This window comes from Hemibagrus wyckioides, linkage group LG20 (genome assembly GCF_019097595.1).
Source record: "Hemibagrus wyckioides isolate EC202008001 linkage group LG20, SWU_Hwy_1.0, whole genome shotgun sequence".
In the NCBI taxonomy this organism is placed as follows: domain Eukaryota; kingdom Metazoa; phylum Chordata; class Actinopteri; order Siluriformes; family Bagridae; genus Hemibagrus; species Hemibagrus wyckioides.
In genome coordinates, this window is record NC_080729.1 from 9,483,088 (window position 1) to 9,503,647 (window position 20,560).

The 20,560-nt window shown below is 40.8% G+C and overlaps 1 protein-coding gene and 1 long non-coding RNA gene across 4 annotated transcripts in view; both read left to right on the forward strand.

Annotated features, from left to right (window-relative positions):
- The window catches only part of myo10 (myosin X), a 63,485-nt gene extending 55,565 nt beyond the window's left edge, over positions 1 to 7,920 (forward strand). For both annotated transcript variants that reach the window (XM_058418630.1, XM_058418631.1), the window contains 12 exons: positions 132 to 187; positions 734 to 876; positions 1,858 to 2,049; positions 2,225 to 2,382; positions 2,491 to 2,614; positions 2,696 to 2,996; positions 3,080 to 3,287; positions 3,389 to 3,525; positions 4,834 to 4,957; positions 5,119 to 5,559; positions 5,961 to 6,152; positions 6,940 to 7,920. In XM_058418630.1, the coding sequence (XP_058274613.1) occupies positions 132 to 187; positions 734 to 876; positions 1,858 to 2,049; positions 2,225 to 2,382; positions 2,491 to 2,614; positions 2,696 to 2,996; positions 3,080 to 3,287; positions 3,389 to 3,525; positions 4,834 to 4,957; positions 5,119 to 5,559; positions 5,961 to 6,152; positions 6,940 to 7,050 (2,187 nt within the window). In that variant the 3' untranslated portion in view covers positions 7,051 to 7,920. The remainder of the gene's footprint in view (positions 1 to 131; positions 188 to 733; positions 877 to 1,857; positions 2,050 to 2,224; positions 2,383 to 2,490; positions 2,615 to 2,695; positions 2,997 to 3,079; positions 3,288 to 3,388; positions 3,526 to 4,833; positions 4,958 to 5,118; positions 5,560 to 5,960; positions 6,153 to 6,939) is intronic.
- Positions 7,921 to 9,863: 1,943 nt separating this feature from the next.
- LOC131370616 (uncharacterized) lies at positions 9,864 to 12,609 on the forward strand. 2 transcript variants are annotated; one of them, XR_009207447.1, is made up of 6 exons: positions 9,864 to 10,111; positions 10,240 to 10,408; positions 10,585 to 10,945; positions 11,166 to 11,429; positions 11,813 to 11,841; positions 12,256 to 12,609. It is a non-coding gene; the product is annotated as an uncharacterized LOC131370616 (long non-coding RNA). The 2 variants fall into 2 exon arrangements; XR_009207446.1 differs by lacking the exon at positions 10,585 to 10,945 and having other exon boundaries at positions 9,877 to 10,111.
- The last annotated feature ends 7,951 nt before the right edge of the window (positions 12,610 to 20,560 follow it).

Below are 20,560 nucleotides of genomic sequence, written 5' to 3' on the forward strand. Positions count from 1 at the left end.
GCCATTCCTTCTAGTCAGCCACTCCTATACACATGAGAGTGAAAATATCCAGCATCCACAGAGTGTTTGTTGCTCCTGATTGGTCTCTGTGTTTGTTTATGAGTAATGCAATCTGATTTTTCTTTTTCTAGGGCACATTAGATGTCGGCATGATCGACTCTGTGTGTGCCTCAGACAACCCAGAGAGGTATACACACACACACACACACACTTACCATCTTACCATCCTTGTGAGGTCCATCTACTGACATAATTACACCTAAATCTAACCTTACATCACTGAAAGAAAGCCTTTAGGTATTACTTACTTACTTACTTACTTACTTACTTACTTACTTACTTACTTACTTATTTATTTATTTATTTATTTATTTATTTATTTGTGGTATTTCTGGTGTTTGACAAAAAATTGTCAAATATCTCCAAATCTTTCAATCTAGCAGATATTTCTGTCATAGTGGAGACAGTAATAGGAAGCCTTTATCAAGCTTTAAAACAATTATTGCCCCACATTATTATATTTACGTGGTATTTCAATTGTGTAATAGCTAAATAATTCTAATAGACCATCTAATAATGCTAATAGATCTACACCTAGCTCTCAGTAAGCAAAATAAAAAATACATTTGATATAAAATATGCCATACACACATGATACAGATTGCTGTTATTAGACCAGGAATGTAATGTTTTTTTTACTTTCTTTCTCTCACTCTCCTCCTTCCATCTCCAGGCCGAACTCGTTTGTGATCATCACAGCTCACCGTGTCCTGCACTGTAATGCTGAGACCCCGGAGGAGATGCACCACTGGATCGCCCTCCTGCAGCGCTCTAAGGGAGACACACGAGTCCAGGGCCAAGAATTCATTATTAGAGGTGAGACTTTACATCACCAGCTCATACACATTAACCATGGGGTCACATGTGGAAGTTTTTCAGTCTACAATTTGCTGGCACTGTGCAAGGAGAAGTAGATGTTTGGACATGTAGATTTATGGCATTTGGCAGAAACTTTTATCTGGAGTGGCTTACAGAAGTGCAGTGAAGTCTTTATAGATGCAAACATCGATACCGGCTCACAAGGACACTAAGGATACGATCAATCTAAAAACTCCAATTTAAGAACTTCAGGAAGGCTAGTAGATGTTTATTTTTTAACAGTGACTAAGCCATTCAGACATCTAGGGAAAGTTCATTCCACCACCTAGGTGCCAAAACAGAGTAGAGTGTTGAGGCATGGTGGGAGGTGGGAGCAGTCGAGCTCTGCTAGAGGATATGGACAGGAGCTAGGTGAGTGGAGTGAATACAAGTCATATAACTATAAATTATACCATGATTATGAGGCAGGTAACCCCATTCTAGCTGGAGTTAAAGTTAGGGGGAAAAAAACATCCTTTTAGTTGCAAAAATCCAGCAAGCCAGTTGTGATGACTGTATATTTTCCTTACACAAAAACTGTATAGTCAGGTGAATATCTCTGTACTTTGATTCATCTAAAGGAAATACTAAGACATATACAGTATAACTCTACATTTATAAAAGTAAAGAAGTGCTGCTTTGTTTAAAGGAGCTAAAGATGATCTGACATCATGTGCTAAACTCAGCTTTGAGGAGATCTTCCCGACATTCTGAGTAGGAAGATGACTGGAGGTTTTATTTAGTTTTTCCTGTTCTGAGATTCCGAGGTAGACGTTTTAGCTGTACTTGGCATAATCCTCTTAGTGGGCAGACAGGAAAACTGCTAGCTGCTGTTTAACCATGAAATCTGGATGAAGAATTCCATACCAGATGTTTAAATAATTTTGTCTCCTCTCTTTTCCACTCTTTCTTGTCTTTCTTTCTGTCCCTTCCTCTCAGGCTGGTTACATAAGGAGATGAAGGGCAGTAGCCGCACTAACCTGAGACTAAAGAAACGCTGGTTCCTGCTCACCCACAACTCACTGGACTATTATAAGAGTTCAGAGAGGAACGCGCTCAAACTGGGCTCTCTGCTGCTGAACAGCCTGTGTTCTGTACTGCCACCTGATGAGAGAGTGTACAAAGAGACTGGTTAGTACACACACACACACACACACACACACACATACAGAAGCATAACATTAATATTACTGGATATTATCGAAAGCAAATAAACAAAATCTCTTGATAACTATAATAATAATAATTTAGCACTGTAAGACTTCCTGAATTAATCTGGGATATAATTGTGTGTTTGTGTGTGTAGGTTACTGGGGTGTGACGGTGTTTGGCCGTAAACACTCGTATCGGCTCTACAGTAAGCTGCAGAGTGAAGTGTGTCGCTGGGCCAATGCTGTGCAGAACGTCATCGATAACAAACCACCCATGGACACACCCACACAGCAACTCATCCAGGACATTAAGGTAATAAATAATTGTGAATAATTAAGTAAATAATTGTGTGTTACTCATTTAATCTGTTGTCAAAGTGAAATCTAAAAATGGAAAATTTACTGGAAAAAAACTTTTCAGGAGAATTCTCTGAACTCTGAGGTAGTGGATCAGATTTACAAGAGGAACCCAATACTGCGCTACACACACCATCCTCTACACACACCGTTACTTCCTCTGCCATACGGAGACCTACACCACAACTGTAAGTAGCTCACACTTCACACCAAATCACCCTGACTGTCTGAAGGCATCCATCAGACTAATCGCTGGTTCTGTTTACTAGCTGAAAGGGGGCGGAGCTACAGCACATTACAGGCTGAGGCACTGAAGCTCTTCTGCACACTTCAGCAGCTTGAGGGCGTGGCTGATCCCGTTCCGATTATCCAAGGCCTTCTGCAGACCGGACATGACCTCCGACCTCTGCGAGATGAACTCTACTGTCAACTCATTAAGCAAACTACCCGGTCCCCTGCCCCAGGTGGCCCCGCCCACATCAGTGGCTGGAGAGTGATAGCCTGCATGTGCTGCACGTTCAGTCCTATTTCCAGGAGCATCCTGAAATATCTCAAATTCCATATCAAAAGGTCAGTTTGTGTGTGTGTGTGTGTGTGTGTGTGCATCTGCTATCATGACTCAGTGTTATTTAATCATTGACTGTAATATTTAGGACACGGGAGTTATTCCCAGGCACGGAGATGGAGCAGTACGCTGCATTTTCCCAGGAGGCACTGAGGTACGTGCGTGGACGGGAATGTGTGCCATCACATGAGGAACTCAGGGCCATTCTCAGCAGACAGGAAATGACAACAACTGTATACTGCCATGGAGGTGGATCCTGCAAAATTGCCATCAACTCACACACCACAGCAGGAGAGGTAGTCATTAGATACATGAACTTATTTAAGGATTAGTGTTTCAGAGGGACTTTGCTTTCAGTACTATGTTTTTCTCTATGTGTGTGTGTGTATGTTTCTAGGTGGTTGATAAGTTGTTAAAGGGCCTGGCTATGGAGGATAGCAGGAATATGTTTGCTCTATTTGAACACAACGGCAGCACTGACAAAGCCATTGAGAGCCGCACCATTGTGGCCGACATCCTTGCCAAGTTTGAGAAGTGAGTTTTGTTTCATTTCACTCTTTAAAAAATCCTTCAGGCTTCCAAGTGCAGCAAGAGAAAAGTGTTTGCCATATTGGCAGGAGTTAAAATCCTGACGTGGCTATAAGAAAGCGGGATTGATCATGGTCTTTGGATGGGAGGAGTAGTATTAATCTTTCATCTGTTTCAGATGCGTAAGAGGGCAGATATCACTTACTTCTGAATGCATTACACTGTGATGTAGCATGAGCAGCAGTTTGATACAGCGACATGCTAGAATTCACCCTGCCTCATGTTGTGTTAATGGAAGAGCAGAAAACACAGGAACTGCATGTAATCTATCATTCAGAAACATTGCAATGACTCCATAATCTAAAAAAAAATTCTAGAACTTCTTTTAATTGTCATAAGACGCAGTTTGATTTGGATTGAACCCACTCAAATCAAGTGCAGTTTCTATTGGGCCCAAGGCTCAAGATACATGTAGGGCATACACAGTGCTGAGAGGATATAAATAAAGTCCAACAGAAATAAGAAGCAAGCAGGGACACGGGTAGCTGATAAAGTAGGAGCGAGTACACAGGGGCAGTAGAACATAAATACAACACTCACAAAACATCATTGCGATGTAAATAACATGACATTTGACAGCAAGACATTACAGTAAACACAGATGCAACTAGAATGAATTTAGTATTAATTCCAAAAAGTATCAGGGCAGTAGATCATGTAAAAGAAACCTGAGCTGAATAATGATCAGTCACATCAGTCAAGAAAATGGGCTGTGATTTCTACCTCTATATAAAAACAAACACGCTGGCTTAGCTTTACTTATACCTGCCGCTCCCTAGAACCATGTAATATGAATAAGTCAAACTTTATTTATAGAGAACATTTCACACAACTGATGCTGACTCAAAGAAATATAGTATCCAAAGACAATCACAATAAAAACAACAGTACATAAAAAGCTAGAGAATAAAAAGACCTAGTGGCAGCTACAGGAAAAAAAACAGCCTCCCTTAGATTTCCAGCGTGAACGAGGAAGAGATAAAAAGAAGTTGACTACATGATCTTAGCGAGCCAGGGGCTGTATACTAATGAAAGAGATCACAGATATTATCGGGAGATATTTTGTGCAGTGCCTTAAACAAACTGACAAATCTTCTATGTAAATATATATTTCCATTTTATTTTCCATTTAAATTATGAAAATCTGGTGGCAGGTTGTTTATGTGCAGTGTTCTGCTATTGGATGTTATTGTAATTTCCAGCTGGTTTGAGTAGACACTCATCTCTGTCACTTCTTGTTTGATTCGCTCTCAGACTGGCAGGTGGGGAAGACAATCAGAGTGGAGGAGGATGGAGGTTTTACTTCAAGCTGTACTGCTTTACAGACACGGAAAACATCGCTATGGACAGCGTGGAGTTTGCTTTCATGTTTGAACAGGTCAGATTTTTCACTAAAGATGCACCTGACCCTGAGATCAGGGCTATGTGTACATGTATAACATATACGCAATGTACATATATTTACAACTGAATCCTGTGGAAGTAAATATTAATCATTTTTCACTGTTTTTTATTTATTTTCATATCATCTAATGACAGGCTCATGAGGCAGTGATCAGTGGACAGTATCCAGCTCCTGAGGAAACTCTGCAGTTCCTGGCAGCTCTCCGGCTGCAGCATCTGTTTGGAGACTACACCACCCAGAATGCATTGCCGGACCTGGAGCAGGTGTTCCCTGTGGCACGTCTGCGTGCACGTATTCAGCGCTTCACCTCCAGCAGCAGCGGCACAGAGAAGAAGCGGGGCAGTTTCCTGGAGGGCACGCTTCGGAGGAGCTTCCGTGGATCACTTGGACGGAAACAGGGAGAAAATTCTGCCGCTCTGGAGGCGTGGTTTCAGGATGAGAAGGCGGAACTAAGGAGCTGTTTGGTGGAGAAATGGAGGAAGCTGCAGGGAATGAGTCGGGATAATGCCATGATTAAATACATGAACCTGGTCAGGGAGTGGCAGGGCTACGGCTCTACACTGTTCAACGTAGAGGTGAGTGAGACGCAGACGTTGTATTTCATCAACATTTTGATCATTTTGGTTTCTAATATTTTAGCCTTTGCTTCATCTCTGCATAAAGAGTGATGCAGCAGCGCTTTAGTACTTTAGTCTTTCCAGCTCTGTTTAGAAGCTAATAGTGAAATCTGATCATTGTCCCTTACTGTTTGAGAATTTTTTCTCAGAGTTCTGATTTTTTTCTCTCTGAGTGACATGGTAACAGTGTCAGTCTCTGATGGCGGAGTGATACAAATAATAATTAATACAAATAATAATAATAAAAAGTAATACAAATATATGTAATCTGATTAAGGGTGGAGTTTTCCATTATGCTTATACATCAGATAAATCTCTCTCTCTCTCTCGCTCTCTCTCTCTCTCTCTCCTTCTGTCAGTGTATGGACGGTGTGTATCCTGCAGAGCTGTGGCTGGGAGTGAGTCGTACGGGAGTGTGTGTGTATAAGCAGGGAGAGGCTTGGCCGCTGGAGGTTTTCTCCTATGAGGCCATTTTGTCCTTTGGTGCTCCACAGTCCAACATTTACAAGATCAGTGTGGAGGGAAGAGACTTGTTCTTCCAAACTACCCAGGTAATGCAAAACTTTCCTCACATAAGCCATGTCGATGAAGCAATGAAGTGGTCATGGTTAAATGAAAATGCATTCCTATCAATTATGAACTGCTTTTTACCAAGGATGGTCTGCAACTACAGCTAGCTAATAACAACTAGCTAGTAACAGATCCAACTACAGCTAGTTAATAACAGGTTGCTAATAACAACTAGCTAGTAACAGCTCTAATGTATCTGTGTGTATTTCCTCATCTATTTAGTGTAACGCACAGCGCTTGTGGTTGTATATATACACAAATTAGCACATGTAAAATAAAGAAATATACCGCTGTTGAAATCAGGAATGTGATTGTCAGGAGATTGAACACACATTACAAGTAATTACGAGAGGAGAAACTCTGGATTTTAGAGGATTTTGATTCATTTTCTAACAGAAAGTGACAGTAATTCTGTCTGTAAATCAAATGATAGATTTATATATGAAACGAACTGGAAAATGATCTATTCAACTGTAAGCTGCTTACACTGGGACTTGTACAGTGGATGTTCCAAATATTCTTAAGCTAAAAACAACTGGATATAATGACATGTTTACAGCATTCTGTGTAAAGACAAAAAAACAGCTGTGCTTATTCCAGATGTCCTGCCTGTGTGTGTGTGTGTGTGTGCGTGTGTGCGTGTGTGTGTGCGTGTGTGTGTGCGTGTGTGTGTGTGCACTGATTTGTAATTTAGTGGAAGGATGATTCACATTTCAACTGATTGCTTAATATCTGATTGTCTAATTGTGTGTGTGTTTTTGTGTTTAGGTAATGGACATTGCGAAACTGATGAAAGCCTACATCAGCATGATTGTCCAGAAGCGTTTCAGCACGTGTCCGTCCATCAGTAGCCACGGCACACAGTGCAGCAAATGGTGAAGACTGACCTCCGATTACCTTTCAAACACACACACGCTGTGTGTAACTGCATGACAACGCATAGCTAGGTGGAGAGATGTGAATAATTTGACCTGGCTGAGTTTGTAGGTTATTCTTCTTGAAACATTCCCAGGTTAAAGCCCAACCATTCAAGCCTTATTAAGCACTCAGCACTAAGAGGTGTTCTGATGAGTGCTGCAACATGACATTCACCTGAAATGTGCCTAAAACCACTCTGCAGGATACATGTCTTTAAAGAAATCCTGACAAACACTGCAAGATGAACTTTTTCAATGAACTTTTTCTGTGTAATCAGTGCTATATGAATATCAGAAGTGGTTCTGTAGCGAATTTTACCAAAAGTGTTGTAGAGACGCTGTGTGAGGGTTAATGGTTTTATCCAGCAGCGTTTCACTGGAGCTCTGCAGGCGGAATCTCCAGCCAAAGAGACTGTGCCTTTTCTGCAAGTGCATGCATACATACACACACACACACACACACACACACACATACACACACACACACACACAGACACACACACACCTTGTATGTACAGTCACACTCAGCAAACAAATGCCACATATCCTCTGTGCCGCTCTTAAACATGTATGACTTCAATGTGCAATGTTTTGTCTTATACAGAAAAAGTTGTATATTTTTTTTTCAATCTTTTTGTTATGAAATCCTCATGTCAGGAGGCTGCCACCTGTCCTTTTTTTAAATATAATGTTTATTCAAAAGTACTGTCATGTCCTTTTATATTTCCAGAAACGTAAGAAATACCAGCAATATGCAGTTTTTGACATTCCTGTGTAATAACAGCGGTAGATTGTTATTAAAAGAACCAATAAAACCGAAGCATCTGTGTCGCTTATTGCTTGGGACACACCACTGCTTATGAATATGAGTTAGAAGTGAAGGTGGATTCATATACAGTACACTTTAATAAACCAAACTCAGTTCATTTAAGTGGATTTTTTGCTACTCTTTAGCAGTGATGTGACTTCAGACTCCTTGTTGTTCACACCACACATGGCACAAGGCAGGTTTCATCCTGGATAGGATATTGGTCTATCACATGGCACTATCGCACATATACACACCCATACACACATGCCATGAATTTAAATGTACTCTGTAAATGTAATCTGAGCTCAGGAACAAAAACCAGGAACCCTGGAGACAAAAGACAGCAACATTACCCACTCCGCATCTGTGCTGGCCTTTATAGGATATGATAATAAATATTATTACATTATTAGTGGTCAGCACACTTTGCCTCGAGCTTCCAGGGTTGAGGATTTGATTCCTGCATCTGCCCTGCATTTCCTGGGGGGAGTTATATGCTACTTTTGACACTGTGTAGAACATTATGTAACCAGTATGTAACACTATATATATCTATGCATGTTCAAGAATTTTTGCACTGTTGGTTTTAATCCCAAGCAGGTGCTGCTCCTGATCCCCCACCATGACCTATAAATCCTTGGCCCAATTTGGGTGACATTTGCATGGTGAGAGATGAGTAGTACCCCTGGTGTGATATTAGTGTGTTTTATACTCAGTTATGTGACATGTATTATCAAACTTTATTTAAATATTACCTGAGTGTTGTCTAAATACAGTGAGTTCTATAACCAGTGTGCTCTCAAGTAAAACTAGGCCCAACTATTTTAAAGATGAGCTATGAAGGATGTGTGCCAGAAAACAACCTTGGGTGAGATAAGCCAGGTGACGGGAGTCTGCAGCCTAATGGGATGGAATTATTCTGAGTGCTGAGAAGGTTGTAAATCAGCATGCAGGCCTGAGAGTAACAAGTTAAACATGGGGAGAATAATTGTAGCAAGAGGTCAAGACAAAAAGTATAAGAAGCTGGTACACAACTTTGATACTACAGATACTACAGTTTCCTCTGCAGTTGAAAAAGATGTGTTGTAGGCTGACTGCAGTCTTAACATTATCTGTAGTGTGTGTGTGTGTGTGTGTATGTGTATACACTGATCAGCAATAACATTCTAAGCACTGAGAGGTGAAGTGAATAACACTGATGATCTCCTCATCATGGCACCTGTTAGTGGGTGGGATATATTAGGCAGCAAGTCAACATTTTGTCCTCAAAGTTGATGTGTTAGAAGCAGGAAAAAAGTGTACTGTTCCTCAAATTGCTAAAAAGGTTAAGGCTGGTTCTGATAGAAAGATGTCAGAATACACAGTACATCACAGTTTGCTGTGTATGGGGCTGCATAGCTGCAGACCAGTCAGGTGCCCCTGCTGACCCCTGTGCACCACCGAAAGCGGCAACAATGTGCACAAGAGCATCAGAACTGGACCACAGAGCAATGGAAGAAGGTGGCCTGGTCTGATGAATCACATTTTCTTTTACATCACGTGGATGGCCGGGTGCGTGTGCGAGCATCTGTGGGATGTGCTGAATAAACAAGTCCGATCCATAGAGGTCCCATCTCGCAACTTACAGGATCTAGTGCTAACATCTTGGTGCCAGATACCACACCACACCTTCAGACATCTAGTGGAGTACTGCCTGATCGGTGTTTATATGAGTGTGTGTGTGTGTGTGTGTGTGTGTGTGTGCTCACTGTGATGGATTGGCCCCCTGTGCAGGTTGTCCCCTGTCTTGTGTTCCACATCCCCTGGGATAGATTTCAGGTTACAAGTAGGATAAGCGGTACAGAAAATGGATAGATGGATTATTATTACAGATTTTTAACTTACTTTAGTTCCTATAGAACGCTTTGATGTAAGGTGCTTCATCCTCCAGGCCAGTAGTAGGCAGTAGTTCCACAACAGGACGACCAACTTACCAGAAAATTCAGGAGAGAAAGAAGAAATAGAATAAAAACCCCGCACGTTGAGTCTCGTCGTTTGATGAATGAATCTTGTATCTCGAAAAGGTTTATTTCAGTAAAGTGGCTTTTTCGAGAAGTTTGTTCAGTATTTTCCTCGTTGAATCTGTTGATCAGAATGGAGCTGAAGTGTGTTGAAGGTGAAGGCTGCTGCTCCAGACCTGAACCGGCGGCGTGGATCACATACTGTTCTCAGGGTTAGATTTCCTCAAATTTACAAAATACTGATTGTTGTGTGAATTAAAGCAGCGTGTGTAGATCAACACAATAAGGAATAAAAGTCATTCATGTCGATTGTAAGCTTATACACCCGTTTGTTTGTCAGTTTATAGAGTCGCAGAGAGCCGTGTGGAAGCGCTGCACCTGTACTGAGCCTCGACATGGACAGGTTAAACTCAACCCCTTCCTCTGGTGTAACAGCTAAACTTCACTAAAGCAGTGATCACTCAGTGGTTATGGCATTGAAGCACTACTACTGGTCCCTTTAGCTCCAGGTAAACTCACTGTTCAGCTTCAGGATGCTTTACTTTTCACCTACATGTTACAAACGTTTGATGTAGTACCAGGCATAACATTATGACCACCTGCCTAATATTGTGTTGGTCCCCCTTTTGCTGTTAAAACAGTCCTGACCCGTCCTGCACTGTGTATTCTGACACCTTTCTATCAGAACCAGCATTAACTTCTTCAGCAATTTGAGGAACAGTAGCTCGTCTGTTGGATCGGATCACACGGGCCAGCCTTCGCTCCCCACATGCATCAATGAGCCTTGGCCGCCCATGACCCTGTCTCCAGTTCACCACTGTTCCTTCCTTGGACAACTTTTGATAGATACTGACCTCTGCAGACCGGGAACACCCCACAAGAGCTGCAGTTTTGGAGATGCTCTGATCCACTCATCTAGCCATCATAATTTGGCCCTTGTCAATATCGCTCAAATCCTTACGCTTGTCCATTTTTCCTGCTTCTAACACATCAACTTTGAAGACAAAATGTTGACTTGCTGCCTAATATATCCCACCCACTAACAGGTGCCATGATTAAGTGAATAAGACTGATTATCTCCTCACCGGTCACTGCTCATAATGTTATGGCTTATAATAATAATAAACATTTACTCTGGGGAAATGTAATTAGGGTAAATAGAATGTAATAGGATGTATAAAATGTATACAGTGTGCAAAGATTTTTTTTTTTTTTTTTCCCTGATAGTACAAACTGTAACTGAAGACTCTCATTTGTCTTGTTCAGATCCTCAGGATCTGGTAGCACTTACTTGATGAGGGTCTGCATCCAGGCTGGTGAAAGGCTTTGACACTTCTCCTGGCGCTGGTGCTGTATCCCTGTTTGGAGATTTCTGTGATGTAGAGGAGACGAGTCCTGGTGGTCTTCTCCACCGTCTTCACCACTCTGGACCACACCTTTCGCTCTCGTTCTGTGGTACTTCTGAATCAGCTGTATCCTGTCTCACCTGTTAGCCCCTTTGGATGAAAACCAGGATATCAGCTAAATTGGGTAAATAATAAATGAGTTGTTGGTGAGTTTGGAAAGACTTTTTGTAAAGCTGTGGAGGGGTGTGTGGAACAAGAATGAAATCCCAGATGCCTTTAGTTTAATATTACTGCCTTTAGGTTTGGTTGGTCTGAAACTATGACCCAAAAGTGCTGTGATCAAATGAAATGTAAACTAAATTCCTTACATGCAGTACTTTTTTCTGTACATTCTGCTGTAATTAATGTAATGTCTCCTGCTCAAGCAAGCCCTAACCTCAGGTTATTGCTGTTTTTGAATAAGGTCATGACATACTAGCATGACTTTGCTTTATTTATTTCACAAAAAACTCTTGTTGGTGTGAAACGATCATAGCTGACTGTCTGTTCTGCTCCTTTACTGTCCAGGTGCAGTTATGCAGCAGTATGTGACTGAGGTAAGTGTGCTTAGCATTATACAGTAAAGTCCATGTACTACAGCTTCCAGTGGTACCTGAACTCCCTCTGAGCTCTCGGCTTCCTCTGAGATCCATCATGCTGTGGGTCAGTGATGAAAACTAGCCAAATCTGAGAGCTGGGAATCTGCCACCTATGATTATGCTAGAGAAGCTGTGTGTGTGTTTGTGTGTGCGTGCAAGTGTATGTTTGTGTGTGTGTGTGTGTGTGTGTGTGTATATATGTAAAATGTCTGAGCAATGATGTAAATCTACTTTGCTTGATGTGTAAGTCAACAATTGCTTGCACTTTGATTGTCTCTACACTTGAACTGAGCTCAGACACGGTCATATTTATGTATATTTAAATTTGGAGCAACAAATTGTCACCATTTCCCTATGTGCGTGTTCCCCCAGGAAAGGCCAAACTGCGCGAGCATGTCTTCAACTCAGCCATTGCTGCTGTCGTTCCGCCCCATCCAACCCCCATCCCCCCCCCCCCTTTCTCTGTTCATTGACAGTGTCTCCCTGCATGTAAAACATCTGTTATGGGAAATGGCTTATTTAAGACATCACTAAATAAACCAAACCAACCCCTTTTTATAGTAACATTGGGCAGATTCTGCAAGCTGTAGGTTTATGATGGCAACTGTAGCATTCAAAAAAGTCTTTAACACAAGATTCCTCACCACACTGAACTAAACATCATCTGATCTTATGATGCTGCATCATCTGTGACTGTTTCCTGCACTTTGCTGAATAAATATTTTTTTGAAATACGAATCACTGTTCTTTTCAGTTTGAATAAACAGTTTGATTAATGCACTCACTACAATGTACATCTATATGCAGATGCTATTTAACAAAATGATTATACTGACATTAGCTACTAGTGACTTGGCAGCAGATTGCAGTAATAAGTGTCGAGATCATAGCATCAGTAAAAATGATGGCTTATGTGTTTAATGCCCTTAATTACACCAATTCTGTATGTTTTTACTCACTGCTAGTGCATCTTCACATATTTATAAATACTGGAAGTTAAAAAGAATGATGTGTTAAGAGTAGATTTTTTTTGTGGCACAAAAGCCAAGAGTATGATTTATAGACCATGGCTGTTTGTTTGCTTATGATCAGGACTGGATAATAAATCAAACTGAGTAGAATGAGGTTATACAGAGGGGTTTATTTGTGATGAAATAATCAGAGTATGAACTTTGGATGCTATATCTGATACACACCAAAAATCTGAGCTGTGGCTTGATTTAGAAAATGTATCACTATAAATGTAACAGGGAAATGCTTGGCATCATCATTTAACCTTAATAGAAGTTTATAGTGATATATCTGTAAGGCAAGAAAGAAATTTCTGCTAAGTTTGTAATGAACTCAGAACTCAGCTAATAACAAGGAATAAAAGTCTGGTGTTATTCCCTGAAGGAACACAGTGACTTACTTGCACATGCTAGCTTGGGGTATGAGTTACTGTATATTCTTTACTTTGTGTCATGATGCTAGTCATCTTTTCTATAAAGAACTGCCAGGTCAAGTTGTCTTTATTTGTGACATATACAGTGGTGTGAAAAAGTGTTGGCCCCCTTCCTGATTTCTTATTTTGTTGCATGTTTGTCACACTTTAATGTTTCAGATCATCAAACAAATTTAAATATTAGTCAAAGATAACACAAGTAAACACATCATGCAGTTTTTAAGTGAAGGTTTTTATTATTAAGGGAAAACAAAATCCAAAACTACATGACCCTGTGTGAAAAAGTGTTTGCCCCCCCCCCCCCCCCCGTTAAAACATAACTTAACTGTGGTTTATCACACCTGAGTTCATTTTCTCTAACCACACCCAGGCCTGATTTACTGCCACACCCATTCGCAATCAAGAATTCGCTGCAATAGGACCTGCCTGTCAAAGTGAAGAAGACCAAAAGATCCTCAAAAGCTAGACAGCATGCCGAGATCCAAAGAAATTCAAAAACAAATGAGAAATAAAGTAAGTAGAGCGCAGCGACAACTCATCCAAGAGGTCACAAAAGACCCCACAACAACATCCAAAGAACTGCAGGTCTCACTTGCCTCAGTTAAGGTGAGTGTTCATGACTCCACCATAAGAAAGAGACTGGGCAAAAATGGTTTACATGGCAGAGTTCCAAGACGAAAACCACTGCTGAGCAAAAAGAACATAAAGGCTCGTCTCAGTTTTGCCAGAAAACATCTTGATGATCCCCAAGACTTTTGGGAAAATACTCTGTGGACTGACGAGACAAAAGTTGAACTTTTTGGAAGGTGTGTGTCCCATTACGTCTGGCCGCATTTCAGAAAAAGAACATCATACCAACAGTAAAATATGGTGGTGGTAGTTTGATGGTCTGGGGCTGTTTTGCTGCTTCAGGACCTGGAGGACTTGCTGTGATAAATGGAACCATGAATTCTGCTGTCTACCAAAAAATCCTGAAGGAGAATGTCCGGCCATCTGTTTGTGACCTCAAGCTGAAGCGAACTTGGGTTCTGCAGCAGGACAATGATCCAACACACCAGCAAGTCCACCTCTGAATGGCTGAAGAAAAACAAAATGAAGACTTTGGAGTGGCTTAGTCAAAGTCCTGACCTCAGTCCGATTGAGATGCTGTGGCATGACCTTAAAAAGGCAGTTCATGCTCGAAAACCCTCCAGTGTGGCTGAATTACAACAATTCTGCAACGATGAGTGGGCCAAAATTCCTCCACAGCGCTGTAACAGACTCATAGCAAGTTATCAAAAATGCTTGATTGCAGTTGTTGCTGCTAAGGGTGGCCCAACCAGTTTAGGTTTAGGGGGCAAACACTTTTTCACACAGGGCCATGTTGTTTTGGATTTTGTTTTCACTTAATAATAAAAACCTTCATTTAAAAACTGCATGATGTGTTTACTTGTGTTATCTTTGACTAATATTTAAATTTGTTTGATGATCTGAAACATTAAAGTGTGACAAACATGCAACAAAATAAGAAATCAGGAAGGGGGCCAACACTTTTTCACACCACTGTACATTATTGCACAGTGAAATTCTTTCTTCACATATCCCATCCTTGGGGGTCAGAGTGCAGGATTAGCCATAATGCAGCACCCCTGGAGCAGGGCCCAAAGGTGGCAGCTTGGCAGTACTGGTGCTTGAACCCCGTTCTTCCGGTCAACGGCCCAGAGCCTTAACCATTTGAGCTACCACTGCCCCTGGGTTGCAGGGTGTAAAGTCATAACAATAATAGATGATTACATGTGAATGCAGCGAACAACACGGGCAAGACATGAAAAAGTCATAATAAATGTGATGCAGTTGTGTGTGATAATGTTATATATGATGTGGATGTCTGGGGCAGATGATGTAAATATGAAGAGAGAAGCTACAATTCTGTCACAAGCTTTGTTGCTAAGGTAGTGGAGATTGGATAGAGGAGTGGTGGAGGAGCAGCATTTTAGAGCTTTCTAAAAGGATTGAAGGATTTTGAAGGGATTTTCAAGACTCTTCTCTGTTCATCCTGGTGTGAGATTAAATTCTACCCTGTTGTCACACACAGCTCACTGCTGGTCCTCCTCTAGTCTATAAAAGTATGTGAAACCTTTGGAATTTAGTTTTCAGCATTAATTGGTCATAAAATGTCATCTAATCTTTAACAAAGTCTAGTAAAAGCAAATTATAGACAATCCAAATGTGCTGAAGCCAACAAGACACAAGCAAGTCTTTATTGAACATTATTAAACATTTACAGTATTGTGGATAAAACTTTGGATTTAATAGCTAGTTGATTCTCCTTCTGCAGCAATAAACTCAACCAAGTGTTTCCTGTATCTGCGCATCACTCACTTACTCTAACAGCTTTAGCTTCAGCTCAGCCATATTCTTAGGATGTCCAATGTGAACTGATTTCCTGAGGTCACTCTACAGCATCTCTATAGGGTTTAGGTCTGGGCTCTGACTCCAGAAGACGGATTTTCTTTATTTGAAGTCATTCTGTAGTGGATTTACTATGATGTTCACTGTCCTTTTGCATCACCCAACTTCTATTGAGCTTCAGCTGACACACAGCCACCCTGATGTTATCCTCTAGGATATCTTGATAAACTTGGGAAATCTTTTTTTCCTTTGATGATGGCAAGTGTTCCAGGCCCTGAAGCAGTAAAGCAACCCCAGGTCAAGATGTTCATTTCTTATTTAACTGTTGGGATAATGTTTTCATGTTGGTATGCAGTGCCCTTTCACACCAGACTCACAGCAAACAGAGATGTTACCAAGTTTCAGTGATTTCTTCAAGTCTATCTATGTCACTGTTGTTTTTTTTTTCAAAACCACAATTGAGTGACCTTCCAGGGAGAGTAGCCCCTAAATCATCCCCATTTATAGACAATTTGATTAACTGTGGACAGCTGAATATCTAAGCTCTTTGAGATAACTTTGTAACCCTTTCCAGCTTTATCTTCTGATTGCACTTTTTTGTGTAGCATGGTTCACATTAAAAGTTGCTTTGTGTAAATAGATACTCAAAATATTTTTGTGTTTTTTATAAGTAGCTCAAACCCACATCTCCAATTTTGTTTTATTAATTGGTTGCCAGGTTTGGCCTCCTGGTGGTCGAGCGGCAGGATCCCGCACTAAGTGGGAGGGTTGCGACAGGAAGAGTATTTGGCGTAAAAACTCGTGCCAAATCATGTGGATCTAATGATTCACTACCAACAGCAGACCCTGCAATTGTGCAGGACAAACACTAGAAAAAAAAATTGGATGCCAGGTTTGCCAATTTTCAACTCTTATTAGCTTTTGTTGAAGTCATTAGGGGCAGCACAGTGGCTTAGTGGTTAGCACTGTTGCCTCACAGCAAGAAGGTCCTGGGCTCAACTAGGCAGGGGCCTTTCTGTGTGGAGTTTGCATGTTCTCCCCGTGCCTGCATGGGTTTACTCTGGGTACTCCGGTTTCCTCCCCAGTCTAAAAACATGTACATTAGGTTGATTGGTAATTCTAAATTGCCCATGTGAGTGTGTGTGGTTATCTGTTTATATGTGGCCCTGTGATGGAGTGGTGACCTGTCCAGGGTATATCCCTGCCTTTCAGCCAATGTGTGCTGGGATAGGCTCCAGCAGTGTGTTATTGTTGATTGACAAAACAGATGAATTGAAGATCAAGGAAACAAAAACACATGATCTTGTTTGTTCTTGGGTGACAGGAGTAGAACCTGTTGTGATGATCTGCTTTTATAGCTCATCCATCTCATTCTGAGATGCTTTTCTGCTCATCACAGTTGTAAAGAGTGATTATTTGAGTTACTATATGTTTCCTGTCAGCTCAAACCAGTCTGACCATTCAATTCTGATCTGTCACCAAAAAGGTGTTTCAGTCTGCAGACCCTCATATCACAGGATGTTTTTTGTGTTTTGCACCATTCTGTGTGAACTCTAGAGATGGTTGTATGTAAAAATCCCAGATCAGAAGTTTCTGAAATACTCAAACTAGCCCATCTGGTACCAACAACCATGCCACGTTTAAAGTCACACTTTTCCCCATTCTGATGTTCAATGTTTGAACATTAACTGTTAACTGAGACTCTTGACCTGGATCTGCATGATTTCCTGCACTGTGATGCTGTTACATGATTGGATGATTGGATAACGGAATAAATGAGTGCTTCTAATAAAATAGAGAGTACGTGGATATTTCTCTGTTGTGGGGACTAACCATAAAGCCTAGAATCATTTTAACCCTTGATTAAAATCTCATGCAACAGGCTTTTTATAGATCCTGCCTCTATGCATCTATGGCTGAATGCCTTACCCCAGATTCTATTACTGCACCTCCCAATATGCAAACATTAGCTCTTCATTCCTCAACAAAGTAGTGTAACAGTAAGCAGCACAATGGGCTTAACATTTTGTTTTAACAGTAAGCATCCAAAGTAGTATCACATTGCAAAGTCTTCTGCAGTTTACACTGGAGAGTTTCACTCCTCCTAACCACAAGGGACAGGGGGAATCACTTAAAAGCCTTCTAGCAGAGATGTATTATGAAATGTTTGCAGTAAAAACTGTTGTCCTACAGTTCTCCACTTTATGGAGCTACTGTATCTCTGAAGGTTCAGGATTCTGCAGGCTGTCCAAAATGTCTCCACACAAAGGGGAAATTCTCTACATTTTTTTTTGTAAACTCATGGAGTTGTATCTCCCAGATTTGGTTACCAGTTTGGGACTGTTACAATCTTGTGACAGTTTCCTGATCCAGCCATGAGAATGATTTCAATACTTTCTTCTTTTCTATATATATAAAAAAAAAGCTATGTTTTTTTCTGTTTTTTTTTTTAAAGACATTTTGCTAAAAAAAAGGGGGGTGGTAATTGCCCCTCTGTATGGAGACTTTTGGGAGACCCTGTGAATAACTGGCTCATATATGAACCCCCACCATGGACTGCTCACATATATGATCGTCATACACGTTATGACATTTAGTCTCACTGTGAAATCATTAATGAGCTTCCTGCTGCTCCTGAGATAACACTCATCAAGACCCCTTCTGCTCTCTGTACCTGCCTGATTCAACCTGATGACCTATTTCTGGTTCATCACTTGGAGGCTCTTCACTGTTGCGGAGGATGCTCCACATGGACAGCCTGGAAATATACAGGATTGCTGTGGATTGTACCACTTAGAAAGTACACAGGCTTTAAACTGCAACTGCCACAAACATTTTGCTCTCAAGTCTTCAACAAGTCTTCAACATGACATGTTAGAACCAATGAATCTCCTGGTTACACAACTGTCACAATTTTTGACCATAGTACAGATAGTAGTACAGATATAGAAGAGAGATTTTTTCTTTTGTAAATCACTGTCCGGTGTTACCCAGATGAGGAGAGTTGTTCCATTTAGAGTTTGGTTCCTCTTATACTTTCTTCCTCATATCATCTTATGTAGTTTTTCCTCAACACCATTGCTGCTGGAGTGCTCGTTAGAGATACATTTCAATTTAAAATGTAAAATTTGTATCCTGAATTGGTATTTTAATCCAAAACTGCTTTGTGTCAAAATCCAGAGTTAAAAGTGCTATAGAAATAAAATTGAATTGAAAATGAATTCATCAGCACCTGCAGCTATGGTCTATGGCCTGCTGTAATTAAAAGATTAAAAGCAGCCTGTTATCAGACTGTGGCTAGACACTAACTACCACAGAGAGAAAACGTCCTCAGGTCAGCAAGACAGACACAATCTTTAGCTGTATTGAGACTGAGTACTGTCCACTTGGGAGCCATTGCTCGAAAAGAGATCACAACACTCACTGGTTAGGAGATGTTGTGGTGACACAGGAGCACAGGGAGCATGTGGAGCTCCACTGTAGGTTAGAACACATTAACCATTTTGAACTGAGAGGTCACGAGGGCAGAATGAGGTCAGATGGTTCTTTTCTGCTGTGCATGAAAGCTCCTCGGGTGGGCCAACACACATATAGCCATACTGTCTACACCCAGAAGAGCTTCCTGGTCTAAAATATTTTTTCCCAGGTTATGTAAAAACCTGTTAAGTGTTAGTAGATAATTAGCACAGAAAACATGACTTGAATGTCTTTAATCAATCAATGTGGATAAGTACTAGTGAAGCTGAAACAAAGCCAATAGTTTGACTAGCTCAGCTTTTGTTTTGATTGAGTATTTTAGGCCAGTTATTCTAAAATGGCTTTCCAATTATAATTTAATGACAACTGCCCAAATTGATGAGCATTTATCAGAATGTGCTTATATATATCATCTACAAATAGGCCTATATTAAATAACTTTTTTCAGATATCTTCAATTACTAAGATTTCATTTTTGGCAGTAAGCACAAATGACTCAAGCACATGATCCATTATAAGGACCAAATGGCTAAGAGTGCAGAGTGCAGGCTCGTTTCAGACAACAAGGACAAATTACTTACAGGGAAATTAGCACATGAAGTGTGCTGAACTGAAACAAGTGTCTGTTTGCTAGTGTTCACCTAGTAATGATTAAAACCGCAGGTATTGGTGGCCATACGACTCGGGAAATGACCTAGCAGGCCAGAGATTCTACACCGTTTTGTAGCCAATCAGCTGACCTCACAGTGTTCCATGAAGGTGGATCCGCAGAGTATTCCTTGTGATGTCCACTCTGTTCACTATGGTACTTTTTGTGTAGTGAAATAAAAATGAATCTTTAGATAAAATGAACATACAGGTATATCATGTTTTGCAACTGTTTTCCATACATCATTTTTCGTACTGCTTATCCTACACAAGGTCACAGCTAACCTGGAGTCTGCCCCAGGGGACACCCTGGACAGTGTGGCAACCCATCACAGGGCACAATTTCACACACTATAGAACATTTAGAGATGCTACAGCAAATGTCTTTACATGTACCATGTTAATAGAACAGTGTTTTACAAAATAACCAAGGGACTTCAACAAAAAACCCTTATTTTGTAGAAAACACAATGATCAAAATGAGAGAACAGCAATTTACTGTAGCATGGAAAAAGATTACAACTAAAATTTCTGAAGGTTACAACAGTCAACAATTAGTAGGAAGTGTACAGGCCCTTTCTTTGAATGACTTTAGCACATTTGCGGCCACAGGACGTCACTAGTCTCTCACACTGCTCTGGTGTGATGTTGGTTCACTCTTCTTCTAGTCTATTCCACAGTTCGGTGACTGTAGTGGGTTTCTTGGCCATAACTTTG